General features: G+C 35.6%; 1 protein-coding gene and 1 pseudogene across 2 annotated transcripts in view; one reads left to right on the top strand and one right to left on the bottom strand.

Moving 5' to 3' along the window:
• BRWD3 (bromodomain and WD repeat domain containing 3) overlaps positions 1-20,252 on the top strand; it is a 190,730-nt gene that overhangs the window by 110,618 nt on the left and 59,860 nt on the right. For both annotated transcript variants that reach the window (XM_035028801.1, XM_035028800.1), the window contains 7 exons: positions 3,304-3,471; positions 5,475-5,658; positions 7,163-7,256; positions 14,508-14,657; positions 16,183-16,259; positions 16,849-17,017; positions 18,490-18,603. In XM_035028801.1, coding sequence (XP_034884692.1) covers positions 3,304-3,471; positions 5,475-5,658; positions 7,163-7,256; positions 14,508-14,657; positions 16,183-16,259; positions 16,849-17,017; positions 18,490-18,603 — 956 coding nt within the window. The remainder of the gene's footprint in view (positions 1-3,303; positions 3,472-5,474; positions 5,659-7,162; positions 7,257-14,507; positions 14,658-16,182; positions 16,260-16,848; positions 17,018-18,489; positions 18,604-20,252) is intronic.
• Positions 4,276-4,376, bottom strand: LOC118026108 (annotated as a pseudogene).

The following is a 20,252-nucleotide window of genomic DNA, read 5'->3' as shown; positions in this document are numbered from 1 at the left end:
GCCCCAGAAATACTCATTTTCACTGCTTTTATGTTTCCTACTTGATACTGTCACTTTTGGTCTTTCCTTTCCACTCAAAGAATTATTTTTAGTATTTTTTATAGAGCTGGTTTATTGGTCATTAACTCCATTAGTTTTTGTTTATCTGGGAAACTCTTTAGCTTTCCTATTCTGAAAGATAACCTTGCTGGATAGAGTATTCTTGCCTGCAGATTTTTCCCATTCAGCACTATGAGCATATCATGCCACTCCCTTTTTGTTGTAACATTTCTGCTGAAAAAGCTGCTGATAGCCTTATGGGATTTCCGTTATGTGTAATTGTGTTCTTTTGTCTTGCTGACTTAATTTTTTCTTTATTTATCACTATATTGCCATTTTAATTATAATATGTCTTTGTGTGGATCTGCTTTTGTTGATTTTGTTGGGGGTTCTCTGTGCCTCCTGGATCTGGGTATCTGTTTCCTTCCCCAGATTAGGGAAGTTTTAAGCTATTATATCTTAAAATATATTCTCTGCCCTCTTTTCTCTCTTTCTTTCTTCTGGGACTCCCATAATATGAATGTTATTATGTTTGATGGAGTCACTGAGTTCCCTAATTCTTTCACATAATTCTTTTTTCTCTTTTGTTTAGCTTGACTACTTTCCATTACTCTGTCATCTAGGTCATTAATTTATTCCTCTGCTTCTTCCAGACTGCTATTTATTCTGTCAACCATGTTATTCATTTTGTTTATTAAATCCTTTATCTCTGCTATATTATTCCTTATCTCTTTTTTAAGTGTCTCACTGATGTCTTCCACTCTTTTATCAAGTCCAGTGCATAGTTTTATGATCATTACTTTAAATTCTCTATCAGGCATGTTACTTATATCTATTTTAGTTTTAGCTCTCTGGCTGTGGCTTTGTCCTCTTTTTTCATTTGGGAGAAATTCCTCTGTTTTCTCATTTTGTTTGCCTCTCTGTATCTGTTTCTGTGTGTTAGGTAAGTCAGCTATGTCTCCTCTTCTTGGGGGTAATGACCTTCTGAAGAAGTCCTTGTAGTACCCTGGAGTGTAGTGTCCCCTTTTCCCCAGGACCTGACACTTCAGTGAATTTTTCTAATGTGTGGTGCATGCACTCTGCTCTTGTGTGCTGGCCACTTTATTCTTTAGGCCCATCTTCTGTAGATGCTGTCTTTGCCTGTTGTCAGCATTGTTTGGTCCTTGGCCTTTTGTGGTGAGTTTTAACTGGTGTGCTCCAGTCTGCTTGTGAAATGAGACATGTTGCCACTGCCACTGGAACCCAGGTCCTGCAAAACTCCTGGATCAGGAGATGCAGTGTTGGCAGGAATTTGGGCCAGTCTGAGGGAAGAGAACTGGTGTTAGGACTGAGGTTAAGTGTGACTTGGAAGGTCAGTTCCATCTGAGCACAATGGGGTGGGACTTGGCATAAGCAATTTAGGTAGTAAGTTCTGGTGCTATGCTGTTTCCCATAGGTGACCCTGTGCTTATTGCAGATGGGAGGGAAATGGCAGCTTCTAGTTACTTTGTTCACAGACGGGTCTTTCCATGAATCCTGCCTCTCTGGGACACACTCTGAGATGGGCAGATAAGCTCCCCACTGTGTGCCTCAGGCACTCTTGAGATCAGTTTCCACGCCACAAGTTTATGGGCTGTTTGCCCTGAATTCTTTCCAAGAGCAGCCCCAATACTTTGCATGCTCTCCCAGAGCCAAACCCGTTGACCTATAGAACTCCAGGCTTTAAGCCCCACTGTTTTCAAGAACTCATGAAATTCAGCCCCTCTGGCTTACCAAGCCAGTTGCTATGAGGATTCATCTTTCCCATGTGAGCTCCCCTTTGTGCTAGTCTGTCTCTTGCCCTTCTCTATGACCTTGGCTCCCTCCCCACTATGGAAACCATGATCTGTTTCTATCACAAGCCATGTCTCTGCCTTCCTGCCTTCTCTGATATGGCCTCTTCTCTACCTTTAGTTGTAGAGTTTGTTCTGCTAGTCTTCAGATCAATTTCTGTAGTATTTAGGATGAATTGGTATTTATCTACTTGTATTCATGGGAGGAGGCAAGCCTGGTCTCCTCCTACTCCACAGCTATCTTCCCCTCCATAGCAAATCTTGTTTATGTATTTCTCTTGCATTTTCTGCCTCTCATACCCCATCCACCACACCAGAACGCCTTCATATCTTTGTTTGTTGTAGGTTTTCTTCCAGGTATGGTGTAGATATTGAATTGTAAATGGAATTTTATTTCCTTACTAGGGATTTAAGACTTGAATTGTTTTTTTATAGAGTGAAATGTTGCATATCCTTTTATGTATTCTCTCATAAAGATTTGTAGAGCAATGAAATGGTGTTATACGTTTGCTAATATTGACTTTTATAATGTCATATATGTAAACAAGGGGAAAAGCATGAATATTAAATAGATAAAACTCAAAACATTTGAATAAAAAAAATCTCTAATTCATCATACTTCATTTCCTGTAAGACGTGATGTCTGGCTACTTGGCTACTCTTTTGGATACCTTTTAGTCCGACTAGAGGACAAGATGAAAAACATGTCTAAGATGTATTTAAGAAAAAGAATATAGGGGCACCTGGGTGGCTCAGTTGGTTGAGCATCTGACTCTTGATTTTGGCTGAAGTCATGATCTCAGGGACCTGGGATCCAGCCCCGTGTGGCTCTATACTCAGCATAGAGTCTGCTTGAGGATTCTCTCCCTATCTCTCTGCCCCTCCCTCCCATCTTTGGAATAAATAAATAAATAAATAAATCTTTAAAAAGAAGGAAAGATGTAACCATTGTATTTCAGTGTGTTAGTAGAAATAATTTCTGTACTTATCAATATACTGAGGTGTTTTTGAAAGAGACAGTGTTTGAAAGACCATTATTTTGATTTATTTCAAAAAGGAAATTCTCATGAAAGAAATATGCAAAACATTTTCTGTATCTGTGGTTGAACTTTAAACTTTACTCAGATCTCTACTCTGGACTTTTTGCTTGGAATATTTCATCGAGAAAGTACATTTGGAAATTCATAATTTAATGATTATTCTTTAAGATGAGAAGACCCTCCTAATAATGGCTAATTTGGGGACATTTGTTAAGTCATGCATATACACAAGCTGACATATCAAACAATTTAAAAGTTCTTTATAAATACTTTTTGATATATGTTTTATTTCCATTTTAATCTTGTTTTTTATTATTTATCTAGAAATTTATAGATGAAGGTTGTTTTTACTCTATTTAAGGTATATTAAAATGTATGTAATTTTGTGGCTTTATATCTTTGGTCTCATTAAGGTGATGGTGAGGTGGTAGAACAAGTAATTGGGCAACAAACCAATGACCAAGATGAAAGCATTCTTGATGGAATAATCAGGGAGCTACAGAGAGAACAAGATCTTAGACTAATTAACGAAGGAGATGTTCCACATTTTCCAATTAATAGATCATATTCTGCTAATGGTGGTAAGTATGTATATATTTATATGATGGAGGTACTTTATTTTAATTGCACTAAGTAATTACATGTAAGGAACATTTTAGGTTTTTAAATAAGAACATTTTTATTAATTTACAATTCTGATATCAAATACACCAAAGTGCCATAATCTCGTTGTCATTTGTGGCTAAAAGTTCTTAGCGTTTCTTAAGAAATACGGGTGGTATATTTAATATACTGTTTTCTCCTAACTCAAGAATGTTTTTGCAGTCTTTCCTTTTGTTATAATAAATGAGGTGCTGCAGTAAGTACAGCCTTTTTGTAAAAGGAGAACCAACCTATAATGTTTTCAAAATTAAAACCATGTGAATGTAAAAATTACTAACAAAAAATTTACCCTCCTTTGTTGAAAAAAAAAGCAACGTTATCCCCTTTGTCTCTTGAATTTACCAAAATACACTGGAAGATAAGCCCTATTCTTAGAAAATACAGATGCAACTTATGAATTGGTTTTCACAACAGTATGAATACTGGCTGTATTCTAATTTATTATATCTTTTCTTCACTTTACATGAAATGTGGCTATACATCTGAATTTTTTAAAAGATTTTATTTATTTGAGAGAGAGAGAAACACGAGAGGAGGGAGGGCCAGAGGGAGAAGCATACTCCCTTGCCAAGCAGGGAGCCCATGTGGGACTTGATCCTGGGACTTGGATCATGACCCAAGCCGAAGGCAGATACCCAACTGACTGAGGCACCCAGGTGCCATATATATCTGAATTTTATATATATCTTAGCTTCTGTCAGTTTTAGTTTTTTTTTTTTTTTTTAATGATGTAATACTTCATGAATTTGCGTGTCATCCTCACTCAGGGGCCATGCTAATCTTCTCTGTATCATTTCAATATAAGTGCTGCCAAAGTGAGCACCATCAGTTTTGCCTTTTTCAAGAACTATTAGTAGTACTTCAAAATGCAGTCTTCTTATGGGATTTTGGCAAATGTATTTCTTTTTACATTTATGTAATTGGGGTTTATTTGGGTATTATAGTCCAGGAATTGAATAAAGCAATTTAAATTTGAGGTGATTCACAGGGTATTATACTCATTTCCTGATTCTTAAGTATCCCATAAAATTAAAATTAAAATATTTTTTGTTCACCTAAGGAGCACCTAAACTCAGATAGGCTTTCCTTAACCTGGAACAAGATAAGAAGTGGGCTGATAATCCTACATAACCAGGCCCTTTTTGTTAAACATTCTTAGAACCCTGATTTAGAGATTCATTAATGAAATCAGCGTTCAACTCTACCCTCCATACTATGTTTCTGTGGATATATTTGAAATGCCATTAGTCAGAGCGACCCCACTGACTTCTGTTTCCAATGTTTTTTTGTTTGTTTGTTTTGTTTTTGTCTTTCCTGGGTGCTTATTTTAACAGTTGAATGAATCATTCAATTTCCATTTTTATTTTATTTACAAATACAACAAAAATAAATTAACAGGGAATATCTAGGGGCTTAAAAAAGCTTTCATTACTTTATTCCCCTTTCTTTCATTGCTTATCAACTTTGAAAATGGAATTTTGATAGTTAATATTTTTTGCTTATACTTTTTCTCTTATTACTACTTTTGAAAGCCTATTGAAACTTTATTCATAGACCTTTTAGTGGGCTAAATATAAGATTTAGATTAAAAGCTGCTTTCTGAAGTAGTACTATTAAACATTTGTGAATCTACCAAATCATGTTAAATATACTTTTTGTATTTCCTAAGCATTTAGTAGATGACAGATGTGAACATACTTTGAAAATATTTAAAAGAGTGATAGAAACTTTAAACATTTATTGAGTGCTTTACTTTATTCAACACACTTTAAAAACCATAAAGGTGGTACAGAAAATGTAGAACAAAAGGATGGCAATATTGTCTAGAAGTACCATCTTAGACTCTCCTATTTCAGAGTACTGATCTCTAAAATTTTGGTGCCTTTACTGGGAGAAAGTGGTACCTTTCTTTTTATTTTAGCTTTGAGAAGTCCAAATATGGACATATCTTCATCACCAAATATTGGGCTTCGACGTAGTGGTCACATTGAAGGTGTCCGACAAATGCATAACAATGCTCCCCGGAGCCAGATGGCCACTGAAAGAGATCTCATGGCATGGAGCAGAAGAGTGGTGGTCAATGAATTAAATAGTGGAGTTAGTAGGTGAGTCAATAAGGTAACATTGATAAGAAAATTGAGAATTTTATTGTTAGTAAATTTTAATAACTAAGGTATTTTTTAATCAAGCTGAGTTTTGTATTAGTTTTTCTACATTATTCCAGTTAGTTCATTCTATAACAACTATTTAATGATTATCTTCAGTTTGCTTGGCTTTGTGCTAAATGGTTTGGGAAATACTGAAAAATGAAAAACATAGTTTGTTTTCCATAAGTTTATAGTCTAGGTTAGAAGATAAAGCATACAAATACTATTAAGTAAGAACTTGAGACCATTTATTATTAAATATGTTAGTGGTATATAGACCCAAAATTCAACAGTGGTTCTGAGGAAAAGGCCCTCAATTTGATATTGGAATAGTTTGGGAATGCAATATAGATGCATTGTAGACCCCAGTGCTTAGGGTATATTTTGAAATGCCCTCTAAGTATACCTCCTTGTATGAAAGGATTTTATTAGGATGAATTTCAAATTTAGAATACCTGTTCTTATTTATAAATCCTAACATTTGCTTTAATATTAACTCCAGATAATCCACATAGGCTGGAAGTAGATTTAGGAAAGAAAAAGGACATTTGACAGAGAACATACAAAATCTCTTAATCATGCTAACTCCTCTACCAAGCCTTCTTACCAGCTCATCCAACAAGTAGCAAACATAATTTAGTTTCACTTTTTCTTTCTACAACAGTAATAAGAAAAAGGGAGACATAGCTAATTTATGAACTCTTGGCAGTAGAGGAATTTGAAGTAATTCTTTGCTCAAAACGTTAAAGTACAATTGAAAGAAGGAAGTCAAAGAGATACTTGTATGCCAATGTCCATTGCTATATTATTCACAATACCAGAACAGTAGAAATAACTCCAGTGTCTGTCCTCAAATGAATGGATAAACAAAATGTGATATATACATACAATGGAATATTGCTCAGTCATAAAAAAAGAATGAAGTTTTGATACCTGCTACCACATGGATAAACATTAAAAACATGCTAAGTGAAATACCAACACAAAAGGACAAATAGCATATGATTCCACTTATATGAAATATATAGAGAAAGCAAATTCATAGAGACATAAAGTTGATTAGAGGTTAACAAGGACTGGTAGAAGGAGAAATAGAGAGTTACTGCTTAATGGTTACAAAGTTTGTTTGGAGTGATGAAAAAGTTTTGCAAATAGTGGTGATGGTTGTTATACAACATTGTAAATGTCATTAATGTACACCTAAAAATAGTTAAAGTGGCAGATTTTACATTTGAAGATATTTTTGTTGCCTGCCTTTTAGATTGTTGGTTTGATTTTTTTAATAGTTATTTATTTTATTATGTTCAGTTAGCCACTGTATAAGTACATTATTAGTTTTTGATGTAGTGTTCAATGATTCATTAGTTTCATATAATACCCAGTGCTCATCACAACACGTACCCTCCTTAGACTGTTGGTTTGATTTTTGATGATTTTCTGTCACTTTGACCTTTGTTATCAGGGTTCAGGAAGAATGTCGAACTGCAAAAGGTGACATAGAAATCAGTCTTTATACAGTCGAAAAGAAGAAAAAGCCATCTTATCCTACCCAAAGGGTAAGTTTAGTTTTATAGTCCTTTGGGTTACACTACTTGCAAGTATTTGCAGATACTGGGTTTTTCAAAGGTAGCAGTTATGAATTAAGGGGTTATTTTGCTAGTTGACTACATGTAGGTAACCTGTTTTTTAAACCTGAAATTGAAATATATGGCAATTATTAATAAAGATAAAATTACACAAAATCAGGACTGTCCCCCAAAATTTAGGACGTGGTCATTGTAGGTATAAAATATTTGTATTAAAATACCATTTTCATATGTTTAGAGTAAAACCTTAAAATTATTGCCTGATCACTAATCACAGTGTAAAATAAATGTTTGGATATCCTAGGTAAGAGGTTGACAAACTATTACCCATGGTCTAAATCTGGTCTACAGCCTATTCTTGTTAATAAAAGTTATATTGGAACACAACCACACTTATTAATTAATATGTTGTCTATGGCTGCTTTCCCGCTATAGAGTTGAATAGTTATAACAGAGATCACATGACCTGCAAAGCCAAAAATATTTACATTCTGGCCCTTTACAGAAAAGGCCCACTCATAGCCTAGCTAATCATATAGGAGCAAAATCTGATCTATACATTGGGAAAATTCATATTCCCAGTAGAAACTGCTAAGCAGGGAGTCAGATTCCTATACTTCATTAGGTACATAAGTAAACCCCTTACTAGTATTCTGAGATTGAACAAACTAGTGGCAGAACGATGTATGTCCTTATTCCCAGATCTAACCATAACTCCTGAAAAGTATGGTAACTTGGAGAGTGTAGGATGATTTTAATTTTATTAAAGAAATATAGGCAATGGGCACTGAATTTTAAATGTTTTTTTTTTCAGTATTGATAAACACAATTTTAAGTAAGTATATGAATATATTCAAATATCCTTAGATCATTTTGTTACCTGCTTTCTTAATTTCTGTTGAGGTTTGTTAGCTTATTTGATGTTCTCTGATAAGGTTATTTTCTTAGAGATTTTGAATGACTCAGATCCATGATTTATATTATTTTTTTCCCTAAGCTGATTTTTCAAATATCAGACTTGTCTGACACTAATAAACAGGGTCATTGGGTCAATAGAAATTTTTATTTATATCAAAAATAAGAAATATTTACATGTAGGGTAAGAAACTGGTCTTTGATAATGATTTATTTGTAAGAATTTTAAACTTGTTTACTCCTGATAACATGCTATGGTTGTAACTTTTACATAAGGCTGTATCATTAATATTTTATATTTGTAAAGGTTAGAATAAAATAATTTTCACTTTAATTTTAGTTGATAAAAATTAAGTATTTTTCTTGGTTTATTAAATGTAGTTTTTTAAAGAATTAAAGAAGTGTATATTATATTAAGAATTACATATATATAGGTATGATACAGATATCTTGCTTCATCTTGAAATAAATTGTGAGTAATATAGTAAATGTAAAATCTGAGTGGGCCCATTCTTGCAACCCAAACTTTCAGCATACACTTTAATTTGATCACAAAATTTTCAAAATAGGAAAGTAATGAATATTAATGCAAGATGCCTTAAATATATATAGATGTATCTTGTATTTTCTTTTTGGGGATTTATTCCTAATTATTACATCCATCATTCCCCCTCCCCCACCCAGTTGATTTGCTTTATATATGTTTGTTTTTGTTCACAGAGCCTTTCATTTTTTTAAATTATGTTATGTTAGTCACCATACAATACATCATTAGTTTTTGATGTAGTGATCCACGATTCATTGTTTTCATATAATACCCAGTGCTCCATGTAATATGTGCCCTCCTTAATACCCATCACTGGGCTAACCCATCCCTCCACCCCACTCCCTGCTAAAAGCCTCAGTTTGTTTCTCAGAATCCATAGTCTCTCATGGTTCGTCTGCCCCTCTGATTTCCCCCCTTCATTTTTCCCTTCCTTCTCCTAATGTCCTCCTTATTCCTTATGTTCCACATATAATTGAAACCATATGATACTTGACTTTCACTGCTTGACTTATTTCACTTAGCATAATCTCCTCCAGTCCCAGCCATGTTAATGTAAAAGTTGGGTATTCATCCTTTCTGATGGCTGAGTAATAGTCCATTGTATATATGGACCACATCTTCTTTATCCATTCATCTGTTGAAGGGCATCTCACCTCTTTCCACAGTTTGGCTATTGCGGACACTGCTGCTAGGAACATTGGGGTGCATATGGCCCTTCTTTTCACTACATCTGTGTCTTTGGGGTAAATACCAAGGAGTGCAATTGCTAGGTCATAGGGTAGCTCTATTTTTAATTTTTCGAGGAACATCCACACTGTTTTCCAAAGTGGCTATACCAACTTGCACTCCCACCAACAGTGTAAGAGGGTTCCCCTTTCTCCACAACCTCTCCAAAATTTATTTCTTGCCTTGTCAATTTTTTCAATTCTGACTGGTGTAAGGTGGTATCTCAATGTGGTTTTGATTTGAATTTCCCTGATGCCTAGTGATGATGAACATTTTTTCATGTGCCTGTTAGCCATTTGTATGTCTTCCTTGGAGAAGTGTCTGTTCATGTCTTCTGCCCATTTCTTGACTTGATTATTTGTTTTTTGGGTGTTGACTTTGAGCAGTTCTTTATAGATCTTGGATACCATCCCTTTATATGTAGTATCATTTGCAAATATCTTCTCCCATTCTGTGGGTTGCCTCTTTGTTTTGTTGACTGTTCCCTTTGCTGTGCAGAAGCTTTTTCTCTTGATGAAGTCCCAAAAGTTCATTTTTGCTTTTGTTTCATTAGCCTTTGGAGATATATCTTGAAAGAAGTTGCTGTGGCCAATGTTGAAGAGGTTACTGCGTAGGTTCTCCTCTAGGATTTTGATGGATTCCTGTCTTACATTGAGGTCTTTCATCCATTTTGAGTTTATCTTTGTGTATGGTGTTAGAGAGTGGTCGAGTTCCATTCTTCTGTATATAGCTGTCCAATTTTCCCAGCACCATTTATTGAAGAGACTGTCTTTTTTCCATTGCATATTTTTTCCTGCTTTGTCGAGGATTATTTGACCATAGAGTTGAGGATCCATATCTGGGCTCTCTATTCTGTTTCATTGGTGTATATGTCTGTTTTTGTGCCAGTACCATGCTGTCTTGCTGATCACTGCTTTGTAATATAGCTTGAAATCCGGCAATGTGATGCCCCCAAGTTTGTTTTTCTTTTTCCACATTTCCTTGGTGATTCGGGGTTTTTTCTGATTCCATACAAATTTGAGTATTGTTTGTTCCAGCACTTTGAAAAAAGTTATTGGAATTTTGATCAGGATGGCATTGAAGGTATAGATTGCTCTGGGCAGGATAGATATTGTAACAATGTTTATTCTTCCAATCCATGAGCATGGAATGTTAAAATCTTTTTGTGTCTTCTTCAATTTCTTTTGTGAGTGTTCTGTAGTTCCTAGAGTACAGATCCTTTAACTCTTTGGTTAGGTTTATTCCGAGGTATCTTATGTTTTTGGTGCTATTGTAAATGGAATCGTTTCTCTAATTTCTCATTCTACAGTTGCATTATTAGTGTATAAGAAAGCAACTGATTTCTGTGCATTGATTTTGTACCCTGCCACATTACTGAATTCCTGTATGAGTTCTAGTAATTTGGGTGTGGAGTCTTTTGGGTTTTCCACATAAAGTATCATGTCATCTGCGAAAAGAGAGAGTTTGACTTCTTCTTTGCCAATCTGAATACCTTTTTTTCTTTTTGTTTTCTGAATGGTGTTGCCAGGACTTCTAGTACTATGTTGAACAATAGTGGTGAGAGTGGGCATCTTTGATGTGTTCCTGATCTTAAGGGAAAGGCTCTCAGCTTTTCCCCTTTGAGGATGATATTTGCTGTGGGTTTTTCATAGATGGATTTTATGAACTTGAGGAATGTTCCCTCTATCCCTATACTCTGAAGAGTTTTAATTAGGACAGGATGCTACATTTTGTCAAATGCTTTTCTGCATCAATCTCAGTCCTGGTTATTGGCCTATTCAGGTTCTCAATTTCTTCCTATTTCAGTCTTGGCAGTTTATAGGTTTCCTGGAAGGTATCCATTTCTTCCAGGTTGCTTAATTTATTGGCATATAGTTGCTGATAATAATTTCTAATAATTGTTTCTATTCCCTTTGTGTTAGTCGTGATTTCCTCCCTTTCATTCATAATTTTATTAATTTGGGTCCTTTCTCTTTTCTTTTGGATAAGTCTGGCCAGTGGTTTATTGATCTTATTAATTCTTTCAAAAAAACAGCTTCTAGTTTTGTTTGTCCGATTTACTATGTTTCTGGTTTCTAATTCATTGATCTCTGCTCTAATCTTAATTATTTATCTTCTAATGTGTGGCTTATGGCATCATTTTTTTTTGCTTTTCCTCTAGTTCTTTAAGGTATAGAGTTAGTTGGTGAATTCAGGATTTTTCTGGGTTTTTTTGAGTGAGGCTTGGATGGCTATGTAGCTCCCCCTTAAGACCGCCTTTGCAGTATCGCATAGGTTTTGGACCAATATGTTTTCGTTCTCATTGGTTTCCATGAATTGTTTAAGTTCTTCTCTGATTTCTTGGTTGACCCAAACATTATTGAGCAGAGTGGTCTTTAGCTTCCAAGTGTTTGAATTTCTTCCAATTTTTTTCTTGTGATTGAGTTCCAGTTTTAAAGCATTATGGTCTGACAATGTGCAGGCAATAATCTCAATCTTTTGTAATCAGTGGAGACCAGATATGTGACCCAGTATGTGGTCTATGCTGGAGAATGTTCTGTGTGCACTTGAGAAGAATGAATATTCTGTTGCTTTAGGGTAAAGTGTTCTGTATATATCCATGAGGTCCATCTGGTCCAGTGTGTCCTTCAAAGCTCTTGTTTCTTTGTTGATTTTCTGCTTAGATGATCTGTCTATTGCTGAGAGTGGAGTATTGTGGTCTCCTACAATTAACGTATTGTTATGGATATGACTATTTTCGTTAACATTGGCTTATGTAGATGGCTACTCCCATGTTGGGAGTGTAGATATTTACAATTGTTAGATCTTCTTGTTGGATAGATCCTTTAGGAATGATATAGTGTACTTCTGTGTCTCTAACTACAGTCTTTAGTTTAAAATCTAATTTGTCTGATATAAGAATTGCTACCCCAGCTTTCTTTTGAGGTCCGCTGGCATGGAAGATGGATCTCCATCCCTTCACTTTCAGTCTGGATGTATCTTTAGGTTCAAAATGAGTCTCTTGTAGACAGCATATGGATGGGTCCTGTCTTTTTATCCAATCTGCAACCCTGTGCCATTTTATGGGAGCTTTTAGGCCATTCACGTTGAGAGTGATTATTGAAAGATATGAATTTATTGTCATCATGTTGCCTGTGAAGACTTTGTTTTTATAGATTGTCCCTGTAAATTTCTGTTGTATATCATTCTTGTGGTCTTTCTCCTTTTATAGAAAGCCCCTTAACATTTATTGCAGGACCGGCTTAGTGGTCACTTGTTCTTTCAGTTTCTGCCAGTCTTGGAAACTCTGCATCACTCCATCCATTGTAAATGACAGCCTTGCCAGATAAAGTATTCTTAGCTGCATGTTCTTCTTGTTTAGTACCCTGAATATGTCTTGCCAGGACTTTCTGGCTTGCCAGGTCTCTGTGGATAGGTCTGATGTTATTCTGATGTTTCTCCCTGTGTACGGAAGGAATCCCTTCCCCCTAACTGCCCTTAAGATGGTTTCCTTGGTTCTAAGATTTGCAAGTTTTACTATTACATGCCAGGCTGTTGCCTATTTTCCTTGATCTTGGGAGGGGTCCTCTCTGCCTCTAGGACACGAATGTTTGTTTCATTCCCCAGATTAGGGATGTTCTCAACTACGATTTGTTCAAATGTATCTTCTAGTTCTCTCTCTCTACCCTCTCAGGGATCCCAATAATTCTGACATTAGAATGTTTCATGGTGTAGCTTATTTCTCTGATTCTGTTTTAATGGATTTTGATTTGTTTTTCCCTGGCCTCCTCTTTTTCCTTCTTTTCTATCAATTGGTCTTTTAGGTCGCTAATTCGTTCTTCTACCTCGCTTACCCTAGCTGTTAGATTATCTAGATTAGATTGGATCTCATTGATAGCATTCTTAAATTCTGCCAGTTCAGCTTTCATTTCTGCCTTTAGAGACTCTATGTTGCCATTAATCGATTAATCATTCTAGCTATTGGTCTTCACAATTGCTACCCTGAATTCCATTTCCAACATCTTGGTTATATCTGTATCCATTTGTAAATCTGTGGCAGAAGTCATGGTCTCTGAGTCTTTCCTATTTTTGTGGTTCCTCCTCCTAGTCATTCTTTTGGGGGGTGGTTGAGGGAATGTACAGAGTACAAATTATTGACCACAACCCAAGCAAAATGCACCTGTTTTATAGGGGCCTTAGGGTTGTCAGCCTCTTGTTCTTCCAGCCTGTCTTCTGGGGGAGGGGCCTGCCATGCTGTTACTCAGGCAACCCTGTTTGGGCAGAGTTGCCCTGCCCCCTGTGGGGGGAGGAGATGGGCTCGGTGAAAACCAGGTTTTCGGGGCTTTTGTTCTCTGGCGGCTTTCCCTGGTGGCTTTCTGCATCTCTTCCGAGAGTCAGAGCAGAAGAGATCGTTTCCAACCCTCTGCCTCAGACCAGAGAGATCGTAGTCTGTTCGTCAGTGAGCTCTCCAGGCCACACTATCTCCGTTTCTGTCTGTGCTGCTATCATCTGCAGCATCCTGTGTTCTGCACCCCTCAGTAAGGCTCCCAGTCCTTGCCTCTAGGTTGGGGCACGTCTCTGCCCTTTCTGCTTTTAAAACTGCCAGCTGCCCCAAGTTCCAACATGCGGCCCCGCCACTCCAGGTTTCAATCTGGGGGGCTTCCCTAAATTCCTTTCCTCATCACTACTGGTCTGTGAATTTCTGCCCATTCCCCAGCACAGGAGGCCTTTGTGCTCCTGTGTTATTTCACCTTCCTGGTGCCAACGGTTATGGTAGCTCCCTCCCCCTTCCGTTTATCTTCCAATATTTGCCCGCAGAATCATGACTCCCCACTTTGTACCTAAAAACCAATATCGCCTGCGATATTCTTTTTGTAAAGATCCAGATCTATCTTCTTACATCTCAGGCTGATCTCATGGGTGTTCAGAGTGGTCTGGTAGATATCCAGCTCAATTCCGGGGACCGGTTGGAATAGTGTCCCCCACTCCTTCACCATCTTTTCCTCCCCCCGAGCCTTTCATTTTTTTAAACCTATTTTCTTTCTGTTTTACAGAATGATTATCAGCCTAGCTGTGGGCGGTCTTTACGAAGGACACAGCGCAAGCGTCAGCATACTTACCAAACACGGTCCACCATAGAGCATAAATCACAAGCATCGTGTCAAAATTCAGGTGTACAGGAAGACTCAGACAGCTCCTCTGAGGTTAGCTATCTGCTATTATTTACTTAGTGTAATTTTTAGTTTACCAGTTAGTGTCATCACCTTGGGTTTACTTTTAATAGTCATTTTAATATAATTTTAATGTATTTTCTTTTAAGAAGAGTATTCATTAATAAGGCATTTAATAGGCAACTTTGAGCATTATATTGAATTCCTTTAGATATGTTCTATGATTTATACCAAAGAAATTATTTTGTTTGAGTGTATCAGATATGCCAGTAAAAGTTTGACTTTGGGACAATGAGAAAAGAGTGAGAGGAATTCTGCCCATAAATAAAAAGTGGAATATAAACAGTGATGACTAGTTTACAGTCCCAGAACTCATTTACTGTGTAATCAGCAGAAAGGCACATTTTCAGTTATTGTTGACTTCATCAGTCATGGAGATTATGAAGTGATGGCTTTTTTCAGGCCTACTTTTTTCATGGTAATAGAATAAGAGTATACCTGTTCTTTTCTTCCTCTCTTCTTCAGTCCTTTCCTTTTGTTCTCTTAACAACTTTAGTTGTTAAGTGGCTAATGTGGGTTTAATTATTCATTGACAATATATGGCACTCCCATTATTCTTCCAGCATTCAATTTTTTAATTCTTATCAATGATATCCTTCCTTTTTCCCTCACCTATGGAAATCTTGAACTAAAATGAATGGTCAGGTATTGAGGAATGACATTACATTTCTAATGTCATAATGGTAGTGAGGTTTTGTTTTAAAAAAGAATATTAATCTTACTAAATGTTTACAGTTAAAATTCTTTTTTTATAAAATGACATTGAAATAATCACGTGGGTATGAGGCAGTTGGTGATGGTACAGATAGAACAAGATTGGCAGTGAGTTACTGTATAAACTGGAGATTGTGTACACAAGGTAATTTATTCTCTCTACTTTGCTATGTTTGGAATTTTGCATAATAAAAATTATTAATTTTTATGGAGAGTAATTATATTAACTTGGCAGAGGCATATAGATGTTTTTTAAGCAATGGTTTTAGCATTTAAGAGGGTTATATTTGGGAACCTTAAGGAGTCTCTTCAGCCTTTGAAATAATAAAAGATGTCCCATATCAGTAAGATAGTAGATGTTAAAAAGAGTTTTAAATACCTGGTAAGCTTAGTTGTGAGTTACAGATATATGTAGAAAAATGATTATGTGCATTTTTTTAAATATTTATTTATTTGTTTTAGAGAGAGAGAAAGAGAGAGTGCGTGAGTGGGGGAAGGGGCAGAGGGAAAGGGAGAGGAGAGAGAGAATCTCAAGTAGACTCACCACTGAGTGCAGAGCCTGACAGGTAGCTCAATCCCACCGCCATGAGATCATGACCTGAGTTCAAAATTGAGTCGGACATTCAACCTACTGAGCCACCCAGGAGCCCCTAATTATGTACTTAACTGGAAAGTTGTTTTGGTTGGAGAAAATACAAAAAGTGTTATAAAACAGGTACTGTGTGATAATTAATCATATGCTAGTTAATAACCATATATCTCAATTGCTGGCTCCTTATTGCAGGAAGATGAAACAATTGGCACAAGTGATGCTTCTGTAGAGGATCCTGTTATTGAATGGCAAAGTGAAAGTTCTTCCAGGTAGTTTTAATGGTTTTGATTTGATCAAAATTATTTGACCATTTTAATGTGAAATTATCTTCTTGTAGGAATTTGGTAAAACCGGAGTTAAAATAGTATTTTATAGTAGAAAGAGTACTAGGTTGGAAATCCAGAAACTTGCTTTATCCTGGTTCTGCCAATATCTTTTTGGGCATGTCACTATGGGCTTTAGTTTCCTCATTTGTAAAATAAGATGCTTTGTAAATCCAAGATTCTGCATCTTAGCAGGCTATGTTTATTTAGTTGAGTTTTAAAACAGCTACATTTAACCATTTACAGGGATTAGGGACACCTTTAATTAAAAAGGCTTTTGTGACTTGAACAGGAATTTTGAATTTTAAATTCTGTTATGGGAAACTAACCATTATACTTTATTCAAGAAGGATTTCACTGAAATCACTTAGATAATGATCAAAAATCTATATTGATATTTTTTCTGTTCAGTTAGAACAATATCAAGCCATGTCATTTATAATGCTGTTTTATTACAAAATGATCATCTTTCAATTAGGAGGCAAAACTATTCCTTTTCTAAACTTACATATTCATAATTTTGATATATTTATAGTGATTCATCAAGTGAATATTCTGATTGGACAGCAGATGCTGGAATAAATTTGCAACCTCCAAAAAGACAAACCAGACAGGCAACACGGAAAATATGCAGCAGCTCTGAAGAGGAGAATTTGAAGTCATTAGAAGAAAGGCAAAAGAAACCTAAACAAACTAGAAAGAAGGTTTGTAAATTTACAAGTTGTTTTTGTTGTTTTTGTTTTTGCCTTTGACACTTGAATAATAGTAACACTTGACTTTTCTCTAAAAATAACATTCCATCTGAGAAACTAAGTAAAATTGTCTAAAATGACTTTAAAATAAAAAGAAGTTTTAAATTTTTTTGTTATCAAAAGTAGAGGCTAGAATATCTTCATTATTATTTTAGTTATTATTAAATTAAAACATTGATAATCACTTTTTAAAATATAGTAGAGTTTTATTTTTTTTTTATTATGTTGTTAGCCACCATACAGTACATCATTAGTTTTTGATGTAGTGTTCAATGATTCATTAGTTGTGTATAACACCCAGTGCTCATCACAACACATGCCCTACTTAGTACCCATCACCTGGCTACCCCATCCCCCAACACCCTCCCCTCTGAAACCCTCAGTTTGTTTCCCGGAGTCCAGAGTCTCTGATGGTTTGTCTCCATCTCTGATTCCCCTCCCTTCATATTTCCCTTCCTTCCCCTATGGTCCTCTGTGCTATTCTTTATGTTCCACATATGAGTGAAACCATATGATAATTGTCTTTCTCTGCTTCACTTATTTCACTTAGCATAATCCTGTCCATTTCCATCCATGTCGATGCAAATGGTGGGTATTCATCCTTTCTGATGACTGAGTAAATAGGCCATTGAATGTATGAACCACATCTTCTTTATTCATTCATCTGTTGAAGGGCATCTTGGTTCCTTCCACAGTTTGGCTATTGTGGACATTGCTGCTATGAACATTGGGGTGCATATGCCCCTTCTTTTCACTACGTCTGTATCTTTGGGATAAATACCTAGTAGTGCAATTGCTGGGTTGTAGGAAAATTTAGTAGAGTTTTAAATAATAAGCTACTATAGTATGAAAATGTTATTCTTGTCATGATTCTGGTCATAAATTTCTGTACATTTTTGACTTGTAAAATGGAAGGGTATAATAAATTATGTAGGTGTTCTTCCATTTATTTATACGTTTTTATTTCATCCCAATGGTGGTTTCTCTTCCTCATAGAATTTCAGGTAAAGACTTAATCCACATAGTTATTTGAATATTAATTTAAAAATTTATTATGTATATATTCTGTATCCTGTTGCTTTAGTAGACAGAATTATCTTCTTGATTGTCACCATTTTATTGGCAAAAAGATCCTCTGTTACTTTCACTCAAATTCACATGGTATTCTGAGGTCTTGAAAGTTTGTGGTTCTTACATAGTTTATAATGTTGTATTATTATCTGTCAGCCAAAATTGAGCAACGTATTAAAGAATTAAGTTGATTATTTTATTGGTACAAGATTGTACATAATTGGTGAATGAAAATGTTTAAAATTTTTATATTTTAGGTTTTATTATAACCTGATTTTTTTTAACATTCTCTGTTATTTTTCATACTACGATTCATATATTTATGGTTTATATATTTGTGAACTATATTTTAGAAAGGAGGACTGCTTTCTATGGCAGGTGAACCCAATGAAGAATGGTTTGCCCCTCAGTGGATTTTGGATACCATACCACGACGTTCCCCATTTGTCCCACAGATGGGAGATGAGGTAATTGTTACCTGTTATAATCTTTTTCTCTTGGAACCTCAAGAGCACTCACTTTAATCAGTCTTAGGACATTTATATTTTCAATTCTATTATAGTTATATGTACACTGTCTTAACTGCTCTCCTTCATTTTATATTCTTGTGGACAGTGACAGAATCTTACTAGTTTTTGTATCCTTGGTGTTGTCGACAACCTACCTCTGTGCTTCAGAGACAAAATATAACTCGAAGACAGAGTTTGAGTAAAGAGGAAAAGAGGAACAGTAGCTTTATTGCCTTCCCAGGCAAAAGAGGCTACAGGAGGCTATGGCCTTCAAAAACTGCTAGTCCACTGGAGGAAGGGGATAGGGGGTGTTATAGGGAAATACAGAATCAAGCCGGTTTTGATAGGCGTTGTGTACTTTCTACCAGCTCTTTTGTCATGACGTCTTTAGGGTGGTAACAGGTTACTGAAACAAAAGGCTAAGAAGGGAGGAGGGGAGGTTTGCAGAATAGAGGTAAAAGATTACTTTAAAATCTAGCTTCACTAAAGCATTACTGTAGCCATTTTGATTTCTGTTCAACTTAGCACAGAATCTTCAATATATTAGATGCTCAGAGAATATTTAAATAAATTGATTGGCTTATGAACTCATGAAAATAATTGTCTTTATTTTTAGCTTAATTGCCACTTAGTAGAATTAAAGTGGTATTTTGAGTCCTAATTCAAGTCCTAGTATTCTTTTTTTTTAAAAAAAGTCCATGCTCGGGGCGCCTGGGTGGCTCAGTCGTTAAGCATCTGCCTTCGGCTCAGGTAATGATCCCAGGGTCCTGGGATCGGACCCCACGTTGGGCTCTCTGCTCGGCGGGAAGCCTGCTTCTCCCTCTCCCACTCCCCCTGCTTGTGTTCCTGCTCTCGCTATGTCTCTCTCTGTCAAATAAATAAATAAAATCTTTAAAAAAAATAAAAAAGCCTATGCTCAACCTGATAGAAAATATACTAGAGGACAGTTACCCATTTCAGTGATTAGAAGAATGTCATTTCATGAGCAAGTCTTTCCTACTGAGCCTATGATTGAATTAACATAGCCATGTTTATCAGTGTTCTGTCAAAAATTGATTTAAATTCTCTCTTGTGAGAAAGTTTTCATTTTCTTATGAAATTATGGTAACATTGTAATATTTTAACTAAAATTGGCTTGTATATTCTCTGATATATTGAGTAATCATTTCTGAGTGATTAAATGTTTGCAGTTTTTAATTTAAGACTATTAATAGGAATGTAATATTGCCATCATAATAAAAGAAGGGGCAGAACTTTGCAAATGGATCTAAAAGTCATGGGACCAATAAAAATTTCACCAAATGTTTCTATAATTGACTTGTAGATATCTTATACCAGACACAGTGATCAAGTAGTCTTATAAAGAATTACTTGCTCATTATCTTTTGATATTATTAAAATGTTTCCTTTCATAATTGTGTCTTCAAGTAAGTATTGGAATTTGGAGCAGTGCTTGTTTGTGTGGTTATTTTAGTAGAACATGCTCTGATGAATGCTATATTTAAAAAAAACCTAAAGAACTTGAATTTCAGGGGTATATTCAAAATCATGATTTGTTGTACTTATTGCCTGTTCTTATGGAGGCTTAAGGGGAGTAATTTTTTTTT

The sequence above is a fragment of the Mirounga leonina genome, unplaced genomic scaffold, assembly GCF_011800145.1.
Source record: "Mirounga leonina isolate KUSES-001 unplaced genomic scaffold, KU_Mleo_1.0 Mir_204, whole genome shotgun sequence".
Classification (NCBI taxonomy): domain Eukaryota; kingdom Metazoa; phylum Chordata; class Mammalia; order Carnivora; family Phocidae; genus Mirounga; species Mirounga leonina.
This window is presented reverse-complemented; position numbering and strand designations above follow the sequence as displayed.